Source organism: Hydra vulgaris, chromosome 02 (genome assembly GCF_038396675.1).
Source record: "Hydra vulgaris chromosome 02, alternate assembly HydraT2T_AEP".
Lineage (NCBI taxonomy): Eukaryota > Metazoa > Cnidaria > Hydrozoa > Anthoathecata > Hydridae > Hydra > Hydra vulgaris.
This window is the reverse complement of record NC_088921.1, coordinates 9674836-9702685: the sequence shown is the minus strand read 5'-3', so window position 1 is coordinate 9702685 and position 27850 is coordinate 9674836. Positions and strand designations below refer to the sequence as shown.

The window sequence follows — 27850 nt, the reverse complement described above, 5'->3', positions numbered from 1 at the left end:
CCAGTCACATTTACTTCAACTAATAAAACTGATGATGTTGCACAAATTTTTGTTGATAGCTTAGAAAAAGATATTAAGAAAATTTATAACAAGATTAAATTTTCAAAAAGGCAGATATTTACTTATGAAAACGAGCATGATTTTAATGCAGCAATATTATGTCGCATTTGTGAAAAGGATCTTAAAAATGATAAAGACGTGACCAATGCCATATTACTAGAAAATATAGAAGTGCTGCTCATCAAAATTGTAACTTAAATTATAAAATTCCAAAATTCTTTCCAGTTATATTTCACAATATATCTGGTTACGTTTCTCACTTATTAGAAATTATCAGGAGGAAAGTTGAATTGTAAACCAAACAATGAAGAAAAGTATATTAGCTTTTCTAGAGAAATTAAAGTTGATGAGTTTATTAATAAAGAGGGTAAGAAAGTTGAAGTTAAACGTGAACTTAGATTATAGATTATAGATTAATGTCTGATATTTTAGATGCTTTATCAAAGAATTTAGCAAAAGACCAGGGCAAAAATATAGGAAAATTATATTCATCTGAAAAATTTGATTTGTTACTAAAAAAAGGTGTATACCCATATGATTGGGTTGATCTATTAATAGATTTAATAAGACAAAATTACCGCTAAAAAAATCATTCTTTTCGAGATTAAACGGTGAAGGAATAAGTGATAATGATTACTCGTATGCGCAATATGTATGGAAAGAATTTAATTGCAAATTATTTAGAGATTATCATGATTTACACAACGTTTCAGATGTACTTTTACTAGCTGACGTCTTTGAAAATTTTAGAGATCTTTGTATTAGAAATTATGATTTAGATCCTGCTTGGTACTATACAGCGCCAGGATTAGCTTGGGATGCTGCATTGACGATGGCAGAAATGAAATTAGAATTGCTGAGAGATTACGATATATTACTAATGATAAAGAAAGGTATAAGAGGTGGAAGTAGTATGATATCTAATAAATTTGGAACTTCTAATAATAAGTATATGGGTGATTCGTATAATCAAAGCAAACCATCAACCTTTATACAGTATCTAGATGCTAATAACTTATATGGATGGGCAATGAGTAAACCACTTCCAACACATGGTTTTAAATGGATGGATGAAAATGAAATAGAAAACTGGAAATCAATTCCATGTATACAAGAATTCGATTTAGATTATCCTGAAAATCTAAATGATGAACATAATGATTATCCGCTCGCACCAGAAAGAATAACCATAAACAGTGTTGAAAAATTAGCTCCTAATTTAAATAATAAGAAAAATTATGTTATTAATTATGAAAATCTTAAATTGTATGAAAGATTAGTATTTAAGATTACTAAAATTGATAGAGTTGTAAAGTTTCAAGAAAGAGCGTGGTTGAGTGAATTGATTGGTAAGAACACAAAACTTAGAACTAAAGCAACTAATAGGTTTGAAAAAGACTTTTTTAAACTCATGAACTATTTATTTTTTGGAAAAACAATGGAAAATATTGAAAACAGAGTTGGTATTAGATTAATAACAGACAGAAATGAAGCTATATTATTAGCATCAAAACATAACTTTGAAAGTAGAACAACATTTGATGAAATCTTAATAGCAGTACATATGAAAAGAACAAAATTAAGATTTGCTAAACTAGTTTACTTTGGAATGTGTATATTAAATTTGAGCAAAACACTAATGTACGAATTTCATTATGATTACATGAAGAAAAAATACACTGATCGAGCAAAACTATTGTTCACAAATACAGATTCTTTAGCATACGAAATAAAAACAGAAGACGTTTATGCGGATAAAGCTAATGATATTGAAAGCAAATTTGATACAAGTGAATTTGATGATAATCATCCAGCCATTATTAAGATTGGTTTTAAAATTGTAGTAAATAATAAAGTATTAGGAATGTTTAAAGATGAATCAAAAGGAGCACAAATTGAAGAATTTGTAGATCCAAGTTGTATTCTTACAAAGTACACGGAGAAGAGAAGAAAAAATGTAAAGGAGTAAAGGCAAATGTTGTTAAAAAATATATAACACACGAAGATTACAAAGATTGTTTATTAAAGAAAAGAGAACATATTAGGAGAATGAACATAATAAGATTCTATAAACATGAAATTTACACAGAAGGGGTCAATAAAATAGCAATAGGCGCAGAAGATTATAAAAGAGTTATTTTAGAAGATGGTATACACACATTGGAATATGGACACTAAAAACTAAAAATAATTTATAGATCAAAGAAGTCAAAGAGCCCAGAGCCCAAAGAGGTCAAAGAGCCCAGAGCCCAAACCCCAAAGAGGTCAAATTGTTTTTTTAAGAAAAAAAACAATTTATAAGTAAAAATGGAAAAAATTAATAACAGTTATCATAAACTTATCAATGTTGACGGATTAATTTTACCAAATGAACCACAAACAAATTTGATTTGATCAAAGCAGCAAAAAAGCTAAAAATAAAACATTTTAAAGGTGTATTTGTAAGAGGTGAATTACCTAAAAATACACAAAAAAAAGAATGTGGAATATTAAATACAGGAGATTCAAATACGCAAGGATTTCACTGGATTTGCTCATACAAAGACGGAGATGAAAAACTAAGTTTTGACTCTTATGGACTACACCAACAGTTGAAGTTGTTAATTATTTAAAAAGTCCTGTTTATTATAATAGTGATAGAGTTCAATTTGGAAATACCTCATTCTGTGGACACTTGTGTTTATATATTTTAAAAAAACTAGATGAAAGATGTGATTTTCAGAATATTATTAATAACCTTTGGTAAGTTTTTAAAAAATCTATGGTAATTTTTTAAAAAATATAGTTAAAAAAATTTTTCTTTATATATAAAATCCCAGTCGATAAATTCGGACGCGATACTACTTCAGCTGTAGCTGTAGATGGTTTAACATTATCTCAAGCTACTTTCTTGTTTATTAGGAGAGATGGATATAATAATGCAGCTGGTAGTATTATTATGAATTATAATAAATTAATAAATGTAGCAGAACCTACAAGCTCACGTGATACTGCTACAAAAAGTTATGTCGATAATAAAACACTTAATCTTAATGAATTAGGGATAATACCAAATTCAAGTTTAACGTGCCTCGGATTAAAACAACAGACTATTCCACCAAATACAGGTGTTGATGCAACAACAGTTTTTGGACAATCTTCTGGTCCTTGTATTCTCAGAAAACTAAGGTTAACATTAGAAAGATTAGATCCTAATCATAATGTGCCAGGTAATGTATTTCTTAGAAATAAACGCAGATCATTCAATTTGCAAAGGAGATTATTCTACTTCTACAGATTGTGTTGGAGATAATAATATTCCTTTAGCCTGATATTTTTTATTTTCACTACTTGACCCACTTGGTCACTCATTTTATGCAAACTCTTTACAAGGTTGTAATGTGCATACAGCTAACGCATTAGGAGGATACTTTACACTAGATTTATCATTTACTACTAGTCTAGCAATTTAATTATACAATAAAACTAGTCAAAACGTTACATATTGGATTCAACCCTTTATTAAAAGAACTACATCAATACCTCAATCATTATCATCTATTAAATTATACTCAAAAATATTTAGATTTATTAACACAACTTATGGTAAAGAATATATACTATTAGACACTACAGACAATGCTGGTCAAGGTGTTTATCTTAAATAAATTAAAATGCATGTTATTGGAGTATCTGGAAATTGGTGGGAATCTAGAGTACGCATGTATAATGCATACAATTCTCCAATAAATATTAACTATGTTATTCAACCTTGGACACCATATAACGGACAAAGTTATACAGTATTTCAAGGATTTGATTTGAATAGTGTATGCATATACTGCTCATCTGGTTTAGAAGACTTTTATCTTTCTTCGTGGAACGGTGCTAATATTAATTCATTTAATAATGAATCATCTGGACTATTGTATCAAACAAGTGCAGTAATTGGTTCTACAACTACTATCTCATTTTACAGAAATTTTACTGATTCCATGCATAGTGTTACTACTGGAAGAAGATTAGTAGTTACATTAAACTCTGGGGATGCACAAGTTGGACAATCTGGAAGTTTTACTGTAATTGGATATGCTTTATTTTACGCTAAGGCTAGATTTAACATTATAATTATTATTTCTTTGTTGAAATAATAATTAAGTACCATGTCATTCTGGTTGAAGAGATCTCATAATATAATGTTGAAAAATGGTGAAGATTCGTGATACTTTCTTAGAAAGTATGATTCATCTCCATAAAAGGTAGAGATCACACACTTTTTTAGAAATGTTTGAAATAATACCATACTTTCCAAGCCATTTCTAAGCCATAGACTTATTAAAAATGGTTGAAATGATACCATACTTTCCGAGCCATAGACTTATTTTTTGAAAATCCGCTTTTTTGGCTTGGAACCCGTATTTCCTAATACTTTTGAAATTTGAAAATATTATTAACGTTATGTGGAAATCTTTTGTTTAATATTTTATATATTTAAAATTTTTGTTGAATATTTTTAATATTTATTTTTTAATTAAAATATTAAATATATTTTATAATATTGAAAAAATTGAATTATTTTAATTTTCGATTTACTAAATATACATATATATATATATATATATATATATATATATATATATATATATATATATATATATATATATATATATATATATATATATATATTCATGACAACTATTTTTAAAATTTAAGGTTTTCGCCATTTGTTTTTATAAACCATTTTTGTTGTCAAAATAAAAAAGTTCGAAAGTTTTTTTTGTATTAGGTAACCAAAAAAGTTCGTGCGGTTTTTGGTAATTGAATTGTTTTTGGCATTTTTTACAACACCCACATCGCACAAGGCAAGTAGCTTTGTTGCGTAATAGAACGCGTGTGTCACGCGCAGTTGCTGCATATATAGTGTAGGCTTGTAACGAGCGTACAGGAAAGGTTTTGTGTAAAGAAAGGATGGCAACCCAACCAACGATTATTCGATCTTGCTTACTTTACGAGTTCAAACTTGGAAGGAATGCAACACAAGCGGCCAAAAACATCTGCACAGCATTTGGAGAAGGTACAGTAAGTGAACGCACAGCACAGAAGTGGTTTCAGCGATTCTCTTCGGGAGATGAGTCCATCGAAGACCTGCCGCGTTCTGGACGCCCATTGTTGGTTGATGAGGATGAACTGAAGGACGCTGTCGAGTCTGACTCCAGCCAAACTTGCCAAGAACTTGCAGTGAGGTTTGCTGTGAGTATTGAAACCATCCGCCTGCATCTGCATGCGATTGGGAAAGCGTGGAAGCTAAGTCGGTGGGTTCCGCACAAATTGTCGATCGACAACAAGAAGCAACGGCTTACGATTTGCACATCACTCTTATCACGCCACAATGTTGAGCCTTTTCTTGATCGTTTATTGACATGCGACGAAAAATGGATTGTGTACAACAATACCAAGCGTTGCTACCATTGGTTGTCCCCCGATGACCCCATCCCAAAGACACCCAAGCCCAATCTCCACGAGCGGAAGGTTTTGCTCTGCATTTGGTGGACTACAGCTGGTGTGGTGCATTACGAGCTGCTCCCAACAGGCAAAACCATTACTGGACTGGTCTACTCAGCACAGCTGCAACGAGTTCACGACCTGTTGCTTGTAAAGCAGCCTGCACTGGTGCACAGGAGAGGAGTTCTGCTTCTCCACGACAACGCGAGACCGCACACCGCTAGCGTGACTCAGGACAAGCTCCAAAGCCTTGGTTGGGAGAGTTTGCCTCATCCACCATACTCGCCAGACCTCTCCCCTACTGATTTCCATTTTTTCATTTCCCTGGGAAATCATTTAAAAGGACAGCAGTTCCGAGACCAGGACGCGGTTGAAATGGAGTTGAAAGCTTTTATAGACTCAAAGGACCAAGAATTTTTTAGAAGTGGAATAAATAAGCTTGTTTTACGTTGGGAAAAGGTTTTAGATGCTAATGGTGACTATTTTGATGAATAAATGTACTTACTTTTGTCGTTTTGTGTGTTTTTATTATATACGGAAAAACCGCACGAACTTTTTTGGTTACCTGATAGTATTTTTGTTCAAAGTTATTTTGTTCGGAAATAAAAGTTTCCTTTTAGTTACAAATAACGTTGTTTACTTAATTGTAAACTAATAAATAGGTAATAATTTTTAAATGTTAACATCTTAAAAAAGTTTCTTTTGTAATAAAATTAAATTAAACATGTTAATTGTAGAAAAATGTTTCTTAACTAAATAAATTTTTACAATTTTTCTAAGAGATAAATAAAGATGTAACATGTTTTGTTTTAAACATGAATAGTAAAACTTGGTGTATGTTAAGTTTATAAACATTAAAGGCATACAGTTTCCTCAAAAGAGATTCGCAATTAAACATTTTGTAAACGCCAAATATAATACTGCGGACATTTTTTTGTTTACTGTAGATTTGTTTAGTTAACTGAAATAAGTTAGTTTCTCAAGCAATATTGCAGTTAGGGTTAGGACTATTGTAATTGTAATGAAAACAATAACAGTGACAATAATTATTGTTATTGTATTGACTTAATTTAGAAATAATAACAATACTTGTGATTTACAACTATTGTAATTCTGTAATACAATAACAATAAATATTGTATTGCAATTCATCGTTATAAAACAATAACAAAATCTGAAAAAATAAAATGTATTGTAATGACCTACTATAATAACAATAAATATTGTATTGTAATTCGTCTTTGTAATACAATAAAAATATACTGTTATTGTAATAAAAAAAGTTATTTAAGTGTCAAAATTTAATAAATGTTTTAACAGTCCAGTTGCCGACCCTTGTACCCTTGAAATAGGGTACAACTAACATTTAATAATTGATTCTATTTTACTGAAACAAAATGGGAGGGAGAAAGGGTGCCAGAATGGTAAATTGGGCAACCTTAAATATTGAAAATCAAAGTTAACGGGATAAAAAAAAGGAAACCACCATTTTTCTGCAAATGAAAGGGACAGCGATTTAACATAAAATACGTCCTGAGAAAGGTAAAACAAGTAATAAAATTTTAAAAATTACAGAATATTTTACAGTAATAAACTAAAGAATGCTCATCAATTTAATAACAAGATAGGTGATGCAAAATCTAAATATGTAAAAAATAAAATTTGCAATATATTGCAAATCCGTAAATAAAAAATGGCAAAAATAATAGTAAGTTTGTCTGAGATGAATATAAATACGTTAAAATACGTTAGCTTTTCTACTTTAATGTAAAGTAATACACTACAATAGTTATTGTAATTGTTTTCATCAAAACAATGCAATAGTTGTTGTAATTTTATTTCATTAAAACAATACAATACAATAGTTCTCGAATTTTATTGTATTGTTAGAAAAAAAACAGTACAATACGTATTGTAATTGTTTTTCATCACAGCAATACAATACCAAAATAAATTTTTTTTTTATTGATTCTGTAATATTACAATACAATATTATTGTATTGTAATGTGTTATTGTATATAATTTTTACAATTACAATTACAATAGTCCTAACCCTAATTGCAGTAGGTCAGACAATTATTAATAAATAAAAAGTATATACTTCATATTATATAAGATTTAGTATTAAAAAATGGTCACTCTTTATAGCATAATAAAAATAAAAAGTATACTTTTTAAAGATTTGGTATTAAGAAATAGTCATTCTATATTTAGCATAAGAAAAGATTTTTGAGAATTTATTTTGAATAGAATTTGTATGAAATTTCCATGGTATAGTTTCATCTAAGAGATCTTATAAAAAGTACGAACGCAGTTATGAGGGAAGGTGGGGTTACTCAAAAAGGTACTAACGCGTACTAAGGGTGGCAAAAACACGCGGTTTAACCGTCGCTCTTTTTTTTATCTCACCTCAAACTTAATTTCTTCTTTTTTTAACAAAAGCATTGAAATTCACGAGTTAAAGAAAAATCAGTATTATGTTATGTAACAGAATGTTTTATGAAACGTGGAACTGATTAAAATTTTTGGCTGTAGTGTTTTAAAAAACTTTTGCGTCGGGTTGAAAGACGTTATTTTGTAATTAATAGTACGAAGATTTTTCAGAAAATAATAAAAACAGACTTCTATAATGGAAAAAGACTTTTCGTCGAAATTTTATTATTAATATTTTTTTTTTGCAAAATCTGAGATTATTTGATAGTTGATATTGTTAATTTTTTGTTGAATTATTTTCGTTACATCGGTGTATATGATAGAATAGGGCATTATAAGCAGCTAAAGCAAAAATTGAAATTTTTTCAAAAATTGAAAATTGAAAATTGAAATTTTTAAAATAATAATTATGCTAGATCCAAAATTTTTGCGAATAAACAAATTTTAGGGATCACTATTCATCGTCTACATAGATATTTGGGTAACCGAATTTTTTTCTTAAAAATACAGAGGTTTAAAAAAAGTAGCAAAAATGCTTATATTACCCAGACCACTTCGTAACATATGCACTTTAAATTATCTCAAGAAAATAACATTAAGTAAAAAAATACCATCCTGACATTTAGAACTAATTGGTGAAATCTAATGATTAGTTATTAACAAACTTATCAATAAAAGATCAAATTTTAAGCCACTCTTTATTGAAACAATACTACTTTATTTTATGCAACAAAAAAAAAAAAGTTATTTTTTCAATTTTATTTATTAAAACCTTTAAACAATAAAATTACAGTTTTTTTTTTGAATTTTAAGAATTCAGTTGAATTTTATTTTAAGAAGTCAATTGAGAATTTTATTTTAAGAATTTTATTTTAAGAATTCAATTGAATTTTAAGATATTCAGTACTGTTAAAATATTAAAAAATTGTACTATGTTTTGTTTTTATTTAAAAAGCAATTAAAACCACTGCACAGTGCACAGTGGGACGTAGGGTGGTCAAAATTGAAATTTTTTATACTTGTTTACACTTTTTTATATGGTGGGTTAATTTGCTAAGACATTCAAGATGAAAATATCAAATTTTAAAAAAATATCGATAACGAGATATTTCCCTAGTTGAAAGCAACATTTGCGCAATGTTGGTACAATATTGATCTCAATATTGAATAAATATTGTTAACAATATTGCACTAATATAAATGTCCACATTTTGAATATATAGCCAATATTGATTTACAATATTGGCTATATATAAACTGTAATATACCGCCAACATATATATATATATATATATATATATATATATATATATATATATATATATATATATATATATATATATATATATATATATATATATATATATATATATATATATATATATATATATATATATATATATATATATATATATATATATATATATATATATAGATTTTTTTTCAAAATCATATAATAAAAGCATGAAGTTTAAAGCAAGTCATTTTAAAACGAATACAGTAAAATGCATATAAATATCTATACATATATGTGCATACATGTATATAAACAGGCTCATACGACAACATCCTTAGGAAACATGAGATTCGGCGCAAAAAATTTATTAAATATACTTAAGGAGATGAACTTAACTGGCAGCAAATACAACAATTGTCGAAATTTCATATACATTTTTACTTGTGGCTTTATAAAAACTTAAAAAGGCAAAAACTTGATTAATTAAAACTAAAACAAAAGGTAACGCAACTAAGATTACAAAAAATTTTATAAGTTTTTAAATTACTGATTTAATATGGTTTAAAACCTAAGGAACTCTATAAAAAGATTTCTCAGAGTAATTACTGCAGTTAAAAATCTAATAAAAACCCATAATTAACAAAAAAATATTAAGAAAGTTTAGTTACTTAACAAATTTGGTTACGTACGCGTATAACTACAAAGATAGTCAATATTAAAAAGCTAATAGACAAAATCGGCATATCAATATTTGCCAGTATGAGCATGCCAACAACTAAATAAATCTAAATGAGAAGTATTTCTTAAGAATAAATCACATATAAATTACCTAAAAAAGTTAACAAATACACAGAATATAAGTATAACTTATAAAGGTCCCAAGCTATGGAACTCTTTTCTGAAAGGCAATTTAAATATGGCAAATTCTTTAAATTCATTTCAGTGTCAAAGAAAAACTTACGCTTTAAATCTTACGAATTAATTTTTATTTTTGTTTACAAAAAATTGTTTTTTAAGCATTATATCTGATTATTAAACTGTTTGTATTTTTAAATATTAAATGTAATCTTTATATACTATATGTTGAATATGATATCATATATTTAATTGGAAATTTGTATTTAAATATCTTCTTTTTATGACCTTAGTATTTTTTATTATTACATCTTATTAGTATTTTTTATTATTACATCTTCTTCTTAACTATTTGCATCAATATATATATATATATATATATATATATATATATATATATATATATATATATATATATATATATATATACATATATATATATATATATATATATATATATATATATATATATATATATATATATATATATATATATATATATATATATATATATATATATATATATATATATATATATATGATTTCAGTGTAGACATCGTGTATAAGAGTGTATGTTATATTAATAAGAAAACATCAAACAATACGAATTCTCTTAATACAAATAATAATTTATTTTGAGAAATTTTCACTGGGTTATGGATACCAGCATCATCAGCTCGTAAAATATTACAAAATTTTTGAACGTTAAAAAACAGTTTTATAAAAAATTTTTTAACTGACGTCAGCAGTTGAACGGCTTCTTTTTTCGTTACGCAAGAATATAAAAAATGGAGTCCAAAATTTAGTTTTAACAAACTGCCCATTATCTAGATTTATTCCGCCATTCGATGGGAAACATTGGTGCCTCTGTATTTCAAGTGCTTCTCGTACTTTACGGTCGAATTTTTTTGTTTCAACTTTAAGAGTTTTAATTTTCTCCCAATTTATTTTTTCAGAGCAAAACTTGCTATGTGTTGCAATTGCTGACTGATGATGTTGGCCATCATTTAAACTTTTTTGATGTTGTTGAATTCTTGTTTTAATTTGTAATTTTGTTTCACCAACATATTTTTTCGAGCAATTGCATTCAACTAAATATGTACCAGGCTGGCTATTTAGGGGCAATCTAGATTTGTTTTTACATGTTAATATTGTTCTTAAATTAGGATTTGATTTAAAAACTACTCTATAGCCAACTTTTCGAAATATTTTCCTTAACTTTGGTGATAGTGAAGGTATCCACGGTAATGATACTGTTGGGAAAGCATTGTTCTCGGATTGAATTCTATTGTTCTTTACGTAGCGCTTTTTCCTAATTTGATTTGCAATACTCTTTAGTTGGCTTTCGGTGTACCCATTTTCATTAAAAACTTGAATAAGAAAGTTTATCTCATTTTTTAAATGTGTAACACTGCATATGGAGTATGCCCTGTGAACAAAACCTTTGAATATTGCGCATAAAATTTTGGGGTCGTGATTCGAGTGCGGTTTTATTTGAATATTTGTAATGGCTTCTTTTCTGTAGACTTTAAACTCATACTTACCTTTGCTGTTATTTATTATTGTTATATCTAAGAAATTCAGAGTTTTGTTATGGTTTTCTGTCTCAATTGTGTATTGTATTGCAGGGTGTTGTTTATTTAAAATTATTTTGAATTTCTCTGCTTCTTGGATGTTTGAAAATCTAGCATGGCTGTCATTGACGTATCTTAGATAGGTTTTTAAGTCGAGAGGAGGATTTAATGTCTTTGCAATTTTGAAGGCATTTTCTTCGTGATGTTGCAGAAAAGATTCTGCCAATACAACCATGAATGAAAGACCAATAGGACCGGAATTCTCCAATTCATGGATCTCGTTGTTCCACAAAAAATAGCAACGATGTAAACAAAGCTCTATAAGTGTTTTTGTTTCTGATATAGTAAGCTTGGTAGAACATCTGTAGGAATCATCTTTATTTAATTGATCTATAAGAATTAAAGTAGCTTCTTTAAGTGGAATTGATGGATAAAGGTTTATTACATCGAATGAAACTTGAACTTCGTTTTCGTCTACATTCCATGAGTTTGCTTTGTTAATAAAATCAAAAGAATTTTTCAAACGTGTTTTATTTTTATTTAAGATAGGTTGTATTGCTTTAACTAAGTAGTTAGATATTCCATAATTAGGTGTGCCGATAGTTGATATAACTATTCTCATAGGGTAAGCTTTTTCAGGCTTATGAGCCTTAATTAGACCATACATACGAGGTGGGATTGGATCACTTGGATATATACTGTCATATTCTGCTTTTGAAAATCTTTGTTTTTTATTAAGTTGTGAGAGATAGTTGTTCGAAAAGTTGGCTATAGAGTAGTTTTTAAATCAAATCCTAATTTAAGAACAATATTAACATGTAAAAACAAATCTAGATTGCCCCTAAATAGCCAGCCTGGTACATATTTAGTTGAATGCAATTGCTCGAAAAAATATGTTGGAGAAACAAAATTACAAATTAAAACAAGAATTCAACAACATCAAAAAAGTTTAAATGATGGCAAACATCATCAGTCAGCAATTGCAACACATAGCAAGTTTTGCTCTGAAAAAATAAATTGGGAGAAAATTAAAACTCTTAAAGTTGAAACAAAAAAATTCGACCGTAAAGTACGAGAAGCACTTGAAATACAGAGGCACCAATGTTTCCCATCGAATGGCGGAATAAATCTAGATAATGGGCAGTTTGTTAAAACTAAATTTTGGACTCCATTTTTTATATTCTTGCGTAACGAAAAAATAAGCCATTCAACTGCTGACGTCAGTTAAAAAAATTTTTATAAAACTGTTTTTTAACGTTCAAAAATTTTGTAATATTTTACGAGCTGATGATGCTGGTATCCATAACCCAGTGAAAATTTCTCAAAATAAATTATTATTTGTATTAAGAGAATTCGTATTGTTTGATGTTTTCTTATTAATATATATATATATATATATATATATATATATATATATATATATATATATATATATATATATATATATATATATATATATATATATATATATATATATATATATATATATATATATATATATATATATATATATATATATATATATATATATATATATATATATATATATATATATATATATATATATATATATATGTATATATATTAAATAAACATTTTTAACTTTTTCAATATTATATATTCTTTTTTAACCAACTGAGGAGAACTTTAATTGATACATCTTTTTTTTCTCTATTTTTATTCTAAAATATTATATCTTCTTTTTTACTATTTCTTTTCTTTTTCTCTTAAAATTTCTACTTGATTATTAACCATATATTACTATTATTGTTATGATCTGTAGGGGCTCTATGAAAAGATAAGGTTGGTATCTTGCCATCCATATCTTCTTTGAGCATTATATTATTATATATACATTTGTAATTATATTTTATTTTTTGTGAAAGGTAATTGTAATTTATATAAACAGCAAAATAAAATTAAAAAAAAAAAAAAAAAAAAAAAACTCCAATATTGGCATTCTAATATTGGACAAACAATATGGAAGCAATATCAGCATGCATATACTTTCCAATATTGGTATGTCAATATTGGCGCAATACTTTTTACCATTATTGGCGCAATATTGTATATCTTGTCCGATATTGGCTAAGATACCCAATATTGCACCATTATTGCATCAATATATCTTGCTACTAGGGTTAGTTACAAAGTGAAATTTTTTTGTCAAAACGGGCCATCCAAGAGAAATTTTGAGGGTAATATTTTGAGAGAAATATTGAGGGTAATAAATAATTTTTATATTTTCTCAGACATTTATATATCAATTGAAAGACCATTAAGGCTAGTTTTAGATAATTTAAGTTAAAAAATATATATATATATTGAAAGTAGTCGTGAAAGCAGGGCCAAAATATGAAAAAAATATTACAAAATAATACGGTACTTAAACTTTAGTAGAGCAGGTAAACTGTTTTACAATTCTTTACTAGGTGGTCTCAGCATTTGTTGATGCTAAATTTGCTCAAAAAAATTTAGTGAAAGATGAAGCCGCTCCTTTTTGCCCTTTTTTAAACTAATTATGACGCAAGGTCTTTTTAAGATGTTTCTTTTCTGCATCTTTATTGATTGTTGATCCAAAATTGTCATAACATATCAACAATAAAACATAATTTTAAGAAATTTGAAATCTATCGATGAATTTGAATTTTGTATAAGATATTGAACTAAAATATTTTAATAGCTTATTGCCCTCGCATTCGGGCTAAGCGGTAAACCTTTTAAGAGTATTTTATTCTCATGCTCCAATTATTGCGATTTTTTGCAATGCGTTCTTGTTTAATACATTCTTTTATTACAGAATGTATCATTATAACTAAATAATATTCTGTAATTCTATTGTAGAAAGCTATGGAAGGTTTTATTACGACTATGTGGTTTGTGATTATTATAAATCTTAATTCACAATAATTAAGTGGTTTTTAAATTACAGTTTTTGAGGGTCATTTGTGGGTCGTTATCCAATATCAATTTAAGTAACCTTTTGTAAAAATATGACTTTGATTTAGTAAAGATAAAAACAGCTTAATTCTTTGTTGTTATTACTGAAAGAAAACTACACATTTCTGTCGTAAAAAAATACTTTAAAAAAATGGAATCCGAAGCAAATACTACTAGATGCGATGAAACACACGGTGTGTCCCAAAAATAACCGAACTTTTTGGATATAAAATAAAACACACATTATATCATTATTGAAAGTTATTATTTATTCAAAATGTATTCCATCAGACTCAATGCAACGTTTGGCACGATCAACAAGCGCATGCATAGATTTTTTATGTCATTTATAGGAATGTTCTTCAACATCTCGGTTACAGCTGCTTGAATGGCTGGGATATCATCATAAAATGCTCCTTTCATCTTGGTTTTCAGTTTTGGAAATAGAAAATAGTCACATGGTGGTAGATCAGGCAAATACGGAGGGTGGTTGATGAGAGAAATCCGTTTTTTCATCAAAAATTCGTTTACTTTTTTGGTCTTGTGAGGCGGTGCATTGTCGTGCAATAAAAACAGTTGTTTTCCTGCTGGATATTCAGGTCTAACACGACAAATTCTTTTTCACAAACAATCTAAAACGCCTAAATAGTATTCTCCAAATCTTGAGTTAAAATTCTCCAAATAGTGTTTTTACTTGTATTTAATTCCTCAGCCAACATTCTCGTAGTAAAATTTGAATCGATACCAATGATTTCATGGACTTTTTCCACCAATTCAGCACGATTACTAGATTCTGGACGACCTGGCCTCAGATCGTCTTTTAAATCCTCACGACCATTTTTAAATCGTGTAAACCACGTATAAATTTGAGTACGACTTGTACAATCATCATCATAAACTTTTTTCATCAATTCGTATGTCTCAGCAAATTTTTTTTCAAGTTTAACACAAAATTTTATATTCGCTCTTTGTTCCATTTTCATTTTGTAACATTAGGACGCGTTTTTCTTTTATTGAAATGGCTGTAACTTTCACATCTGTCATCCAATTTACATGAATGTAGGTGCGTTTGAAAGAGGATGATTTTATCTTTTTCATGCTGCAAATTATCAATGGATGGCGCTGCATGTTATATGATTTAAATATGAAGTTCGGTTATTTTTGGGACACCGTGTATATTCAAATTTATCCAGGAGGGAAATATCAAACACTTTAGTCACTCTTATACCGTCACAAAAGTTCTTAAAAGGCTTTTAAGTATATTTTTTCAGTAGTAAGTATTTATGAATGCAATACCCTAAAACTTTTAAAATTATTGAGAGTTATGTATATATAGAAAAGTGGGAAAAGGTACATAAATTTAATGCTAGATTTGAAGTATAAAAAATGGATAGACAGACCCGCTTTTCCAATCAAAAAATATACCAATTTATCAAATAAGAAAAAAGCGGGACGTTCATCAAAAAATTATCAAAACAGACTCAATTGAACGAGTTTTACTTGCAGCAAAAACATACAGCATATAATAGTCAAAACTATATCATGGTTAAGCTTCTAAAAAATGTTGTTTAACATGAAGCTGAAGTAATTCAAATATTAAACAGATTAAGTAACAATGATATGTTGTCAGACGATAATGTGTTTAGATATTACATCGACTGTAATCACACAAAAAGTTCATATCACGATACACACATGACAGCACCTGCTAGATATCGAAGCTATAGGACTATTGAAACAAAAGTCCATCAAAAATCCCAAAATTTTAGGTAAAATCCTGGAAATCAGCAAGAATTCGTTATAAGCTTTTGAACTATTTTTTAATTTTATTTTTATTTTTTTGTACTATTTTAATAACTATTAATAGTAACCATACTGTTCATCCTAATACATCCTGCAACTATTACGAGGAAACATATTCAAATTTCTTAAAAACTTATGGAAGCTGGTTCAAAATTACTGCAACAGTCTATAAAATATTAGTACATGGAGAAAAAAATATTTTAAATTCTCCTGTTCTCGTAGGAGCTTTGGGCGAAGAAGCACTAGGGTGTCGCAACAAAATCACTAAAAAAGATCGGCTACAACATGCTCGCAAGTGCTCAAAATTTTATTTGATGTATTTACACGTGCGATTAACTCATCAGATCCAATTATACGTACATTATCTTTAAGTACAAGATCTAAAAATAAAAATTATATTCTTCCAAAAGAAGTTACAGACCTTTTAGTACAAGAAGAAGTAGACGTAAATACAAGCAATTGCAAAAATAATGATGACACATTAGATGATGACAACGATATTGATTCATTTAATGAAAACTTTAATATAGATGTAGAAATAGATGATGGTTAGAATAAAAAATCAAATAAAGGAAAATCTTGATTTGGTGTTTGATCCCAAACCCCTCCCCAGGATAAATCTTAATTTCGCTGATGCTACAAAGTTAAGTTTCTTGGAAACTATACATTAAAATTATTTTAAATTTTGAATATACATACTTAGCTATATACATTTTATTAAAATTTTAAAAAAATTGGAAAAATAATTTTGACATATAGGTGGCAAAATATATAATCGTTGTATTTATGTGGATATAAAGCCTTAATTGAGTAAAATAGAGATTTAAGACAATATTTTTTATTTTTGTGTTAAACGATAGGCGCAGCAAGGAGGGGGGGAATCTACATGAGCACTGGGGTACCAGTTTGATTTTTTATGTGTGATACTTTCGGGCATTGTTTAAATAATGGACAATTTTCAAATGCTCCAAACATGTTAAGCTCATGCTTAAGCCAAAATATAATAATTTGCAAAAAAATTGCGGTGATTGAAGCCCGGGATCAAAAATACTCGCAAAATTAGCCCTCCTTCCCCCAAATATGAGAGGAATGAGTCCAAAAAAAGGTTTTTGCTGCTATCTTATAATAAATTTAAATTCATTGACATTAAGACTTTAATTGAATAATCTTTTATTTTCTGAAAGTTATGATCATGAAGACTTTTCAACTCACCCTCATTTTGTGGAGGGGGAAAACTTTATTTACTTTTATATTTATATCTTTCGAACTTTAACAAATTATTAAATGAGAAATTAAGTCTGTCGTTTTAATGAATAAACTTTTGGGATATTCTTGCTTCCAAACTCCAATGATTTGAACTGAATCACTACACATCGTGCAATAAATTTAAAAAATTGGTTTTTTCATACGAAACAACTTTTTAAAGAAATGAATATTTTAAAGTATATCAACCAATTATCTTTAATATTTTATGTTTCATGTTTAAATGAAGAGAAAATTTGTCGCCAAATGTATTACAAAATCTTTATTGAATGAAACCTAAAATAAAAATAATCTTTGAATTAATAACAATCTTATTGCCCCTATTTGCCGTAAAAGCAAAGACGAGTTTTATTTTTCAGAGATAAGGACCTTTTACCGAGGTTCTTATCTCTGAAAAATAATAGTCTTACCAAATTTTGATTTTTCTACCTAATTGACTTTTGCTTCATTCAAACAAAAACTTAAAAAAATTATATTTTTAATTGAAAATATCTAGATTTATTTTTAATTGATTTTTTTTTTTTTTGTTGCTTTTGTTTGTTTTTTTGTATATTATTTTGTTCAACATTTCATCTTGGCTTTTTAACATTTTATCTTGGTTTTTAAATATTTTTGCAAAAAGGTGTATCATTATTTCATTACAGACATTGTATTTTAATTAAAAATTAACCTTATGCTGTAAAAATAATCCTATTATGAATAATTTTTTTTCTCAATAATTATTTATCTTTTAAAACCTTTTTTACTTTCCAAGTTTTCATTTCAATTCTATTTGAAATACACAAAATAAATTCAAAAACCTAACCCCAGCATGTAAAGGGGAAATGCTACAGCACAAGGTCTTCCCATCTGCATCATATTCTTCCTTAAAGATTCTTAGATTGCTCAATTGGCTTGCTCAATGGCTTTTCATTATTTTATTGTATTAAAAATAATATGACAACAATTGCTCCTACTCCAGTAGTAGCATAAATAAGATTTATATTACTAAAATCAAGAGAATAAGATTTTTTATCTTCTTTTTTTATTTATTTATTTTTTCCATTTTTTCTTTCATTTTTATTTCTTCCTCTTCCAAGTTTAAAATTTTTTCTTTTAGCTAGCTTGATTTTATTTTATTTTTCATTTTTCCCTTTGTTAAAAACTTCAAAAAGGAAATTATGATATTAGAAAATCCTGGCCGGAGCAAGAAAAAGACTTTTTCTTATCACCGAGTCCCGTTACATAGTTGTTTTCAAACGTTTTTTTAAAACTTACATAACTAATAAGTGATAAATAAAACAGTTTAAGTACCTACAAAACTTCAGCAATAAAATAAATTTTTGCTAACAATCTTTCAGCGAAATAATAAAAAAAAATAATACCATTCGTGGAAGTTATTAATCACAAAAAATTGAGTTAAGTTTAATTAAAAATAATGCAATATAGATAAGTAGTTAGGGCTGATTAATAAAATCAGCAAAAACTTTAAAAAAAAAAGAGGAAAGCAATTAGTAAAAAAAATCTAAATTAGATGATTTATTAATTCAAAATGTTTACTTGTTTTTAAAAAAGATATTTTAAATCTAGTATATCAAAGTCCATGTTTAGTAAATACTGTTTTTAATCAGCCTTAAAACTTTCCAAAATGCATATAATATCGATATGATATGCATATAATATTTGCAGATTTTTAAAATAGTTTTACTTTGTGTTCTAGGAAGTGAGAAAAAGATTAAAAAAAAAATTAATTGTGAAATCTAAAGGATTTAAACCCGCGCGAAGCACTTCAACCACTTTAGCATGCTATAATACTATCTTTTAACACTGTTTAATAAACAAGACTTCCCAGTAAACACATGCCGTCTAAAAGACGTTTAAAAAACGACGTATAGTGGTTTTAAAGACGTTTTTTAGGCGTCTTTAAGACGTCGTGTGTTTACTGGGTTATCAAACTTTATAAAACGGCATGTAAAAGCTTTATAGAGATTCATATAAATCAAAATTAAGAAAATATTGCCGCAATAAAATTTTCAAGTAAATCTGTAACATTTGATATAATTTCTGATAATTTATATAATTTGAAGTTTGCGTTAAATATTTGCATAGACTTTGGCTCACACAGATAAAATACGAATCATGGCGGATCGTGGTTTTAAAAAAATGCCTAATAGCTTTGTAAAATTAAAGACATTTTTATTTACACTTTTATTAACAAATTAACAAAACATAACTGTTTTTAATTTTTTTCCCACCACTCTCTCTTCATGATCAACACTGTATATAAAAAAAAGTGGGCGGGGCGGAGCTTTTGTTCTAAATTTAGGCCCACACCTTATGTGCCTTATGTAACCCCTCTATTTGATCTGCAATATGCTAAAAAAGCATTGTAAAATGTCTAAAATGAAAATAATAATAATAATAAATTAAGACATGATAAAAGGAGTAAAAACATAAAAGATAAACAGTACAAACCAATTTACCTGTTGCTGATGCTTTTTCCAGAGCACTGTTGAAAATAGTCAAAATCTGTAAGAAAAGAAATTTATTGTAAAGACATTTAGCTATTACACAAAATAACAAAAACACAATAGCTATCGGTGCAAACAAATTTTATAATTCGATCAGAAAATAAAATTATTTTATCTTGATTGCGACAACTAATTTCTTTTTGAATTATTAGCTAATGATCAACTTAGCAAATTTTAAATAATTAAAGTTTGCAAACTTAAAACCACATTTTTACAGTAGACAAAGTAAACATGATAGTTGGTAGAGCACCAAAGTAGAACTAAAGAAATAAAATAACAACTAAATTTGCTATGTGATGCATATTATACCTATCGAGTTCTCGCCAAGCCTGATTTCTTTCATTTTGATTACAATTCATCTCAGCTCGTCTAGGCTTATCTCTTTCATTTTGACAACGATTTATCTCAGCTCACCTAACCGGGTTTCTTCCATTTAAAGGAAGTTTAATAACTCACTTGTTAAATTAAAATAAAGCATCTAAGGAGGTTGTAAAAATGATGCCTAAAGTAATAAAAGTTGCACTTTTATTTTTAGATTATAATAAATAAATTGATATAATTTTTTAACTGAGTAATGTTATATGTAAGGTAGTTCTTAATAATTGTTGACAAAATGTTATGAGTATTTAATAAAAGAATATAAAAATTTCACTATTCCCTAGATTCTTTACTCGAAGCAAACGATTGTTTATGGAGGCTTTCTATTATTAGTTTTGAATTTACTTGTAATTTCAAATCTTGCATTAAGTACATTTCAAAGTAATGAAAGGGATTTTACAGATAATAACTCAAATTAAAAAAATTGATAAAATTAATACAATCGTTTGCTTCAAGTGAAGAAACTTGGAAATATTGAAACTTCTTGAACTATTTCAATATTTTTTACATTTAATATTCTAAAGAAAAAAGGTCAACAATACAATACAGAAAAATTAAAATATGTGCATGTATGTATGTGTGTAAGTGTGTGTATATATACATACTTAATAGTTAAACATACTTAATGAAGGAAATAAAAACTTATAAATTTTTATATGTGGAGGATCTATAAATAAATAGGAAAAAAACACAAAAAACTAACAGTTCTATTTGTGTTAATAAGCAAAACTAATAAAAACAACTAAATAAATTGACTGACAGGAGGTAATCCGCTGGTATTTAGAGTGGTAGCACTCCTATCCAGTAATCCAAATAGTTAATTTGCAGTTAGGTTATTTCAACACTTACAAATGTAAGCAATAAGCGATAATCGAAGATTTAAAAAAGTTAATAGAAACTTTAATGAAATATAATGCAAACTTGACTAACAGAGTTCTTGAACAAAAACAAAGAAAAAGATAAAAGAAAAAAAAACTTGGTTTTTTTTGTTTAGTGGAATCAGCGCCAAATAATAAAGTCAAAGCAATTGAAGAAGATAAACAAAATATTGAAAAAATTATGCAAAAGTTGAGTGTCAATGTCAAAATAAAAAATGTTATAAATTAAAGTCAAAGAATGGATTTAAATCTCCTCATATTGTTCTTTTAACTGATAAACCGTAACAAAATTCTGTTTTAAAAAAGGCCATAGAATTAAAGAAAGATAAAGCCTACGAAAATGTATTTATAAATCCTAATTTGACTGAATCTGAACGGTACAAATTGAAGCTGTTGAGAGAATAGCGTAAAAAACTAAACAAGGACAACATTGACTTTGCAAATTATTACTTAAATCACATCAGATGCACCAACTTTAAAACTAACAATAAAATAAGTTATTTCAGTGGTGGAGTTCACAGCCTCAATAAGTTGCTGGGCGATAAGACAGATATTGAATCAGTAAACTTTCATGAGCTTAAGAATTGTGATTGAAGGGTAAACAAATAACACAGTACACAAAAACGCCAAGAACTGATGTTTTAGTACACAAATGCAACGCCTCTGAATAATAAGATTGATGAATTAAGGTTACAAATTGAAATATATAAACCGGATGTTATTTGTATTACAGAAACTTGGCTTAAAGCAGAATCAGATGTAAACATAAATAACTATAATATTTTCAGAAGAGATAGAAAGACTCATGAAGGAGGTGTTTGTATTTATGTCAAACAATGTATTAATCAGTTTGAAACAAATATTTTACAGTTGAACGATAATTTTATTGAACAAATATGGACTTGTCTATGTTTTAAAATTAAAAAAATTCTAAATGGATGCATTTATCGACCACCAGACATATCTCATGAGTACAATAACTTTATTTTGTTATCAATTAATGCTGCTAGGACAAGTATTTATCAGAAAGAATACAGCGATCTTATTATTACAGGAGACTTCAACTATAATACAATAGATTGGTCTGACAATGATTGTCCTTTTTCAGCAATTGATAATTAATCTCAAACTAATAAATTTATCGAATGTCTAGAAGAATTTTTCTGTTTCAAGTTGTATGTGAGCCAACATTCCAAAAAGCAAGCTACGAATCAACTAATAATCTAGACCTTATTATTACAAACAATAAAGAAAAAATTATTTCTATAACTAACTCAGCTCCATTTCGGAATTTCAAACAGGGTCATTAGTTACTAAAGTGCTGTTATCTAATGAATGATCTTAAGTCTTCTAAAGAACATAAGAAATCCATTATATTATATCAAAAAAAAAATTAACAATTATTCTCAAGTCATTTCAATAACGTGAATTGGGAAATTGAATTTAAAGGTAAATCTCTGAATGAAATGTATGATTTATTTTGTATCATGGATTACTCCTGTATTGAAAAATAAAATAAGAACTAAAAACAATATATGGCTCTCTAACAAACGCTATGGCTGGAATGACGAATTAACAAAAACTAAATATAATAAACTAAAAATTGGAATAAAAAATGATATCAAGAACAATATAAAACAGCTAGAAAGAACTATAGCCAGCAAGTTCAAATCTAATCCTAAATTGCTTTATAAATATATCAATGAAAAGAAATCAGTAAAAAATCAAATTCGAGCTCTGGAAAATAAAAATGGTGAAATTATACATGATCAACTTAATATGGCTACTGAAATAAATAAATATTTTCACTCTGTGTATGTTGATGACTATGATACAAGCATTGTTGAATTGCATAATATACCTTACAATTTGTTACTAGCTAAAAGGACTTGATAAGACAAAATTGGTTGGTTTTAATTTAGTTCATTCTTATATTTTAAAAGAATGCAGCTCTTCAATATGATATCCATTATATTTAATGTTCAAATCAATTGAATCAGGTACTATAAGTACCAGATATGTAGAAAAAGGCAAATGTTATGCCACTTTTCAAAAAAGGAAGCAACTTAAAAGCATCAAACAACAGACCAGTCTCATTAACTTCAATACCATGTAAAGTATTGAAAAGAATAATAGCTGATTGTATTATGCAATACCTGATAAAAAATAATTTACTTTAAAAAAAAACAACATGGTTTTATGAAAAGCAAAAGTTGTACAACAAACCTATTAGAATACCTTGAGATTTTAACGGATGCGTTTTATAATGGAACACCGATAGATGTTTTGTACACAGATAAAAGCTTTCGATAGTATTTCGCATAAAAAGTTATTATCCAAGTTATTGACTTAAGGTATTTCTGGTAAACTTCTTAAGTGGATAGTCTGCTTCTTAGCTAACAGAAAACAACGAGTGGTTTTAGGTGAAAATGTGACAAATTGGGTTGATGTTCTTAGTGGTTTACCAGAAGGGTCTGTTTTAGGTCCTCTCCTTTTTCTGGTATTTATAAATGATTTACCAGAAAATTTTATTAATGAATTTCGTTTATGTGCTGATGATAATTAGATAATTGCACCTATTTCTTCTCAAAATGATTCACAATTGTTTCAAAATGATATTATTAAACTTGAAGAATGGTCTACAAAATGGAAATTGGGATTAAATTTTGAAAATTGTAAAATTATGAAATAATAAAGAATATTCTTATTTTATGACTAATAACAATACATTAATGGAAATTGAAAAGTCAAAACTAGAAAAAGACATTGGTGTTTATATATCAAGTGATTTGAAATGAGCCAAACAAGTAAAATACGCAGCCAGTAAAGCAAATAGTATGCTCTCACTGCTAAATAACACATTCAATAGAAGGATAAAGATCTAATAAAAACACTGTATTGTACGTATGTTAGACCATATAAAGAGTTTTCAATTTAAGCATGGAGTCTTATACAAAAGATGTTAATGAACTAGAAAAAGTTCAACGAGAGCAACCAAAATGATAATGGAACTTAGACATCTTGAGTACAAAAAAAGATTAGAAATTTTGGATATGACAACTTTGGAGGCTCGGCGGCAAAGAGGGGACTTGATCCAGCAATTCAAGATTTTTAAAGGTATTGAAAAGATTGATATTAACCAAAATCAAGCAATGAACTCTATTTGCTCATCAGATCCAGCATCTAACATTAGAGGAGCAAAACATAGATTAAAACCTGAATTAGTTATATTTTTGTATGAAAAGACAATACTTTTTTAGCGTCGTTTATGGATGGAATAGTCTACGAACAGAAGTTGTTCAACCAATTACACATAACACCTTTAAATCAAACTTGCAATCGGTTGATTTAAAAGCAATAGCATACAAGACGAAAATCAAGAAAGTTTTTATTAAAGCTTTTTTTATTTAAAACTGAACAGTAACGAATATATACCGGTTGTCATAGATATTGACTGGCGCTTTATCTCACCAGTATTAACTATTATTATTATTACTTTGTCCGTTTTTTAACAAAATTTATTTATCATAAAAAAGCATAAATTGTTAAAAAAGAACAGAGTATTTATCTTTTAAACAAAATTTATTTAAAAAGCAACAGTATATAAAAATTTAATGAAGTATATATCTTTTCAATAAAATTTACTTAAAATTATAAACATTAAAAAAATTATAGACATTAAAAAACTATAAATCTTTTTAACATTTCTTTTAAACACTTTCTTTCAACAATATTTTTTAACACATTTTATGATTACACTAACTACAAACAGATTTAATTTATGTGTTTCAACATGACAGTACACCACTTTACTAGAACAGACAACATTCTTGCTCTCAACAAAGCCAAGTCACATTATAGCAAAGTACACCAGTTGGGTAGCAAGACCATTAATCTTGCTGTAAACTAAGCCAAGTCACAACAATTTGAAACCATGCAAACAACATAATAACCACTTAGTAACTATAAACACATATCATTTTAACACATCACAAACATACAAACACTTCATATATAAAAGATATTTACACAATTTTAAAATATAAATCCATATAACCTTAACACATATAAACACATAATAAATCACACATAAATAAATATAACTAAATATATAAACTAAGAAAAATATATAAATTAGAAACATTTATAAAATACAACCTTATTTTTTTAATGACATACCTCGTAATAAATGTTTAACAATTAAAAAAAAACTAACGATCTAACGACCTGGTTTTTTATATTATAAAAGCAAAAAGATTTTCATTAATTTCTTTAAAATAAAATATTAAACGATTTTGTTCTTTAATATAAAACGTAGAGTTGGTCATGTGAGATGCAAGAGTTTTGGCAATAAACACTAAATTTATCAAGAGCTTGACCGTTTGAAAAGAGCATCGTTTTCTAGAGTCGTCATCGTTTTCTAATTTTTAAAATAAAAAATAACAGATTAATATACTTTAACTACAATTGACAAAGGACTCAAACTATGTTAGTATTAAAATGCATGAATTAAATAATTTACCTGACTTTCAAAGTTACTGTACTCATTTAAAAATAAAATATGGTTTATCCTTTACTACTAGAAGTCATCAAATTAAAAAGTTTTTGATCTTATTACAAATTAAGCTTATGAAGCAAAGTTTTTGATCTTTTTACTGATTAAAAACAGATATTAACAGATTATAAATATTTAAAAATACCTCATTGCGTGGTCAAAAATATAAAACGAAATATTGAAAAGTCAAGTATGGTAAAAACTGTCTTAGGTGCACGAATGGGTTACAACTGCAACAGCAGCAGCGTTAAATTAAGTATTAATTATAAGCGATAAACGCTTTTTTTATCAAGAGAAAACTTTTCAAATGCAATACACATGCAATCCTGCCTTACTATGCTTATAAATAAAATATATTATTCAAGCTTTATTTTTGCTGTTTTAATAGGAATTATAGTTCATCTATACCAATGATATCTAAGTATTTATAGTCAAAGGAGTTCACTAGAAAACGATTTACATTAGTACCAAATGAAATCAACTCGCTCAATCAACAAAACGTTGATTTAAGACGAAAACAGGCTTTAACTTACATACTTCTAACCAATATGGCTACTCTATAAAGAATACAAAAGTTTTGTTACAGTGCCAGCAAATCGTGAAAAGAATGTAAGTCTAATAGCCGCTATAACAGTTAATGAAAATCTAAGCTTTAAAATTGTGGATGGTGCCTATAATGGCAATCTTTTTTGTGAGTTTATAAGCAAAATTTAAGACCAATTTAAGACAATTTATTTCCATACAAATCCCTGTTCTGTACAAGTATTGGATAATTGTGCACTTCGTCGTCGAAAAGATGCAATCGAATTGCTCGGCCAATCCGATGTTTCAGCTTCCTTTTTGCCACCTTATTCACCGCAATTGAACCCGAGGAATACTTTAGTTGTCTTTAAGCTAATTATACTTATATAAAGCCGTTTCCAAAAATAAGGCTGCCTTAAATTTTTTTATAGCAATTGACGTTAATTTTTGTAGTTGGTACCGTCAGGGTCTTTGAGAGCAGGGGCAAAGGGCGCAAATTGACCCGGGCGCCAAGCTTGAAGACGCCTGGCGACCCGTTGTTTTTTTTTTAATATTTAATAAAAAACATTTTAATGACTGACAATGTGAAATCTGCCTAGTTTTTGTAATTGAAGTTGAAATTTCAGTATTCGGAATAAAAATGAAAAAAATATTTTAAATTTTAAATTCTATTATTATAGTTATAACCTTTTTTTCATTTTACAAAATAAGATTTAGTTGTAGTTGAATAAGATGGAACCGTAGTGTATTCCGTAAGCCCATAAACAGTTAGCCATGCCAGCTACCACAGAGTTCGGAAAACCTTATCAACAGTCGGCCTCAGAACCATTAAACCGAGTACAGAAAGAGTTGCATAACCACTATAAAAAAGGAACAAGCGAAAACCTATGAGTTGATTCAAGAAAATACAGCATTCATTATCGCTGGCAAATTAAAGAACGTTTCTTGTATTTTGAAGCTTTCGTGATGAAGAAAGAAGTCAAATAGGTAAGATTATCGCTGATATGATGTCAATGTATCTTGGTACGTATTTTTTAGTACAAGTTTTGCCCAATAGAATGTCTTAACTGAAGCAACAGAAGTTTCACTGCATAGACTTTCTATGACAAGATGGAGCTCTTGTACTGACTTGATCAAACCACTTTCCAAGAGGCTGAGAGATATGTTGGAAGCTCTTAAACATGCCATGGAAAACCTGGATATGACCAGCCCAAGCAAAAAATTTTAAAAAATGATTATCATCTTTTGAATTACTATTGTTAGTTACGACTTGGTACAAAATCCTTACTGTTGTTGACAATGTTAACCGTCTTTTACAATCTTTGGATTCCTTACAAACCAGCTTTGGATTCCTCACAAA

The 27850-nt window shown here is 27.8% G+C and overlaps 4 protein-coding genes across 4 annotated transcripts in view; 3 read left to right on the top strand and 1 right to left on the bottom strand.

Moving 5' to 3' along the window:
- Positions 1-27850, top strand: part of LOC136076723 (usherin-like) — a 765758-nt gene that overhangs the window by 478181 nt on the left and 259727 nt on the right. The gene's annotated exons all lie outside the window — the stretch shown is intronic.
- On the top strand, positions 5008-6036 carry LOC136075817 (histone-lysine N-methyltransferase SETMAR-like). The gene has a single exon (XM_065789255.1). The coding sequence runs from the start codon at positions 5008-5010 to the stop codon at positions 6034-6036; it is 1029 nt and encodes a 342-aa protein (XP_065645327.1).
- On the bottom strand, positions 10800-15558 carry LOC136075816 (uncharacterized). Its single transcript, XM_065789254.1, has 2 exons — positions 15276-15558; positions 10800-12409 (listed from the first exon to the last, which is right to left on the bottom strand). Exons 1-2 carry the CDS (start codon positions 15556-15558, stop codon positions 10800-10802), a joined length of 1893 nt encoding a protein of 630 aa, XP_065645326.1.
- Positions 23453-24105, top strand: LOC136075815 (uncharacterized). The gene is made up of 3 exons (XM_065789253.1): positions 23453-23555; positions 23768-23913; positions 23980-24105. Exons 1-3 carry the CDS (start codon positions 23453-23455, stop codon positions 24103-24105), a joined length of 375 nt encoding a protein of 124 aa, XP_065645325.1.

Excerpts from the sequence above, each read along its gene's own strand:
- LOC136075817 (XM_065789255.1), top strand. The coding sequence starts at position 5,008 with ATGGCAACCCAACCAACGATTATTCGATCTTGCTTACTTTACGAGTTC.
- LOC136075816 (XM_065789254.1), bottom strand. The coding sequence starts at position 15,558 with ATGGAACAAAGAGCGAATATAAAATTTTGTGTTAAACTTGAAAAAAAA. Across the intron at positions 12,410-15,275 it reads GGCTGAGGAATTAAATACAA|CCAACTTTTCGAACAACTAT; the intron begins GTAAAAACACTA and ends ACTACTCTATAG.
- LOC136075815 (XM_065789253.1), top strand. The coding sequence starts at position 23,453 with ATGCCACTTTTCAAAAAAGGAAGCAACTTAAAAGCATCAAACAACAGA. Across the intron at positions 23,556-23,767 it reads GAAAAGAATAATAGCTGATT|GTATTTCTGGTAAACTTCTT; the intron begins GTATTATGCAAT and ends TATTGACTTAAG. Across the intron at positions 23,914-23,979 it reads TAGGTCCTCTCCTTTTTCTG|ATAATTGCACCTATTTCTTC; the intron begins GTATTTATAAAT and ends GATGATAATTAG.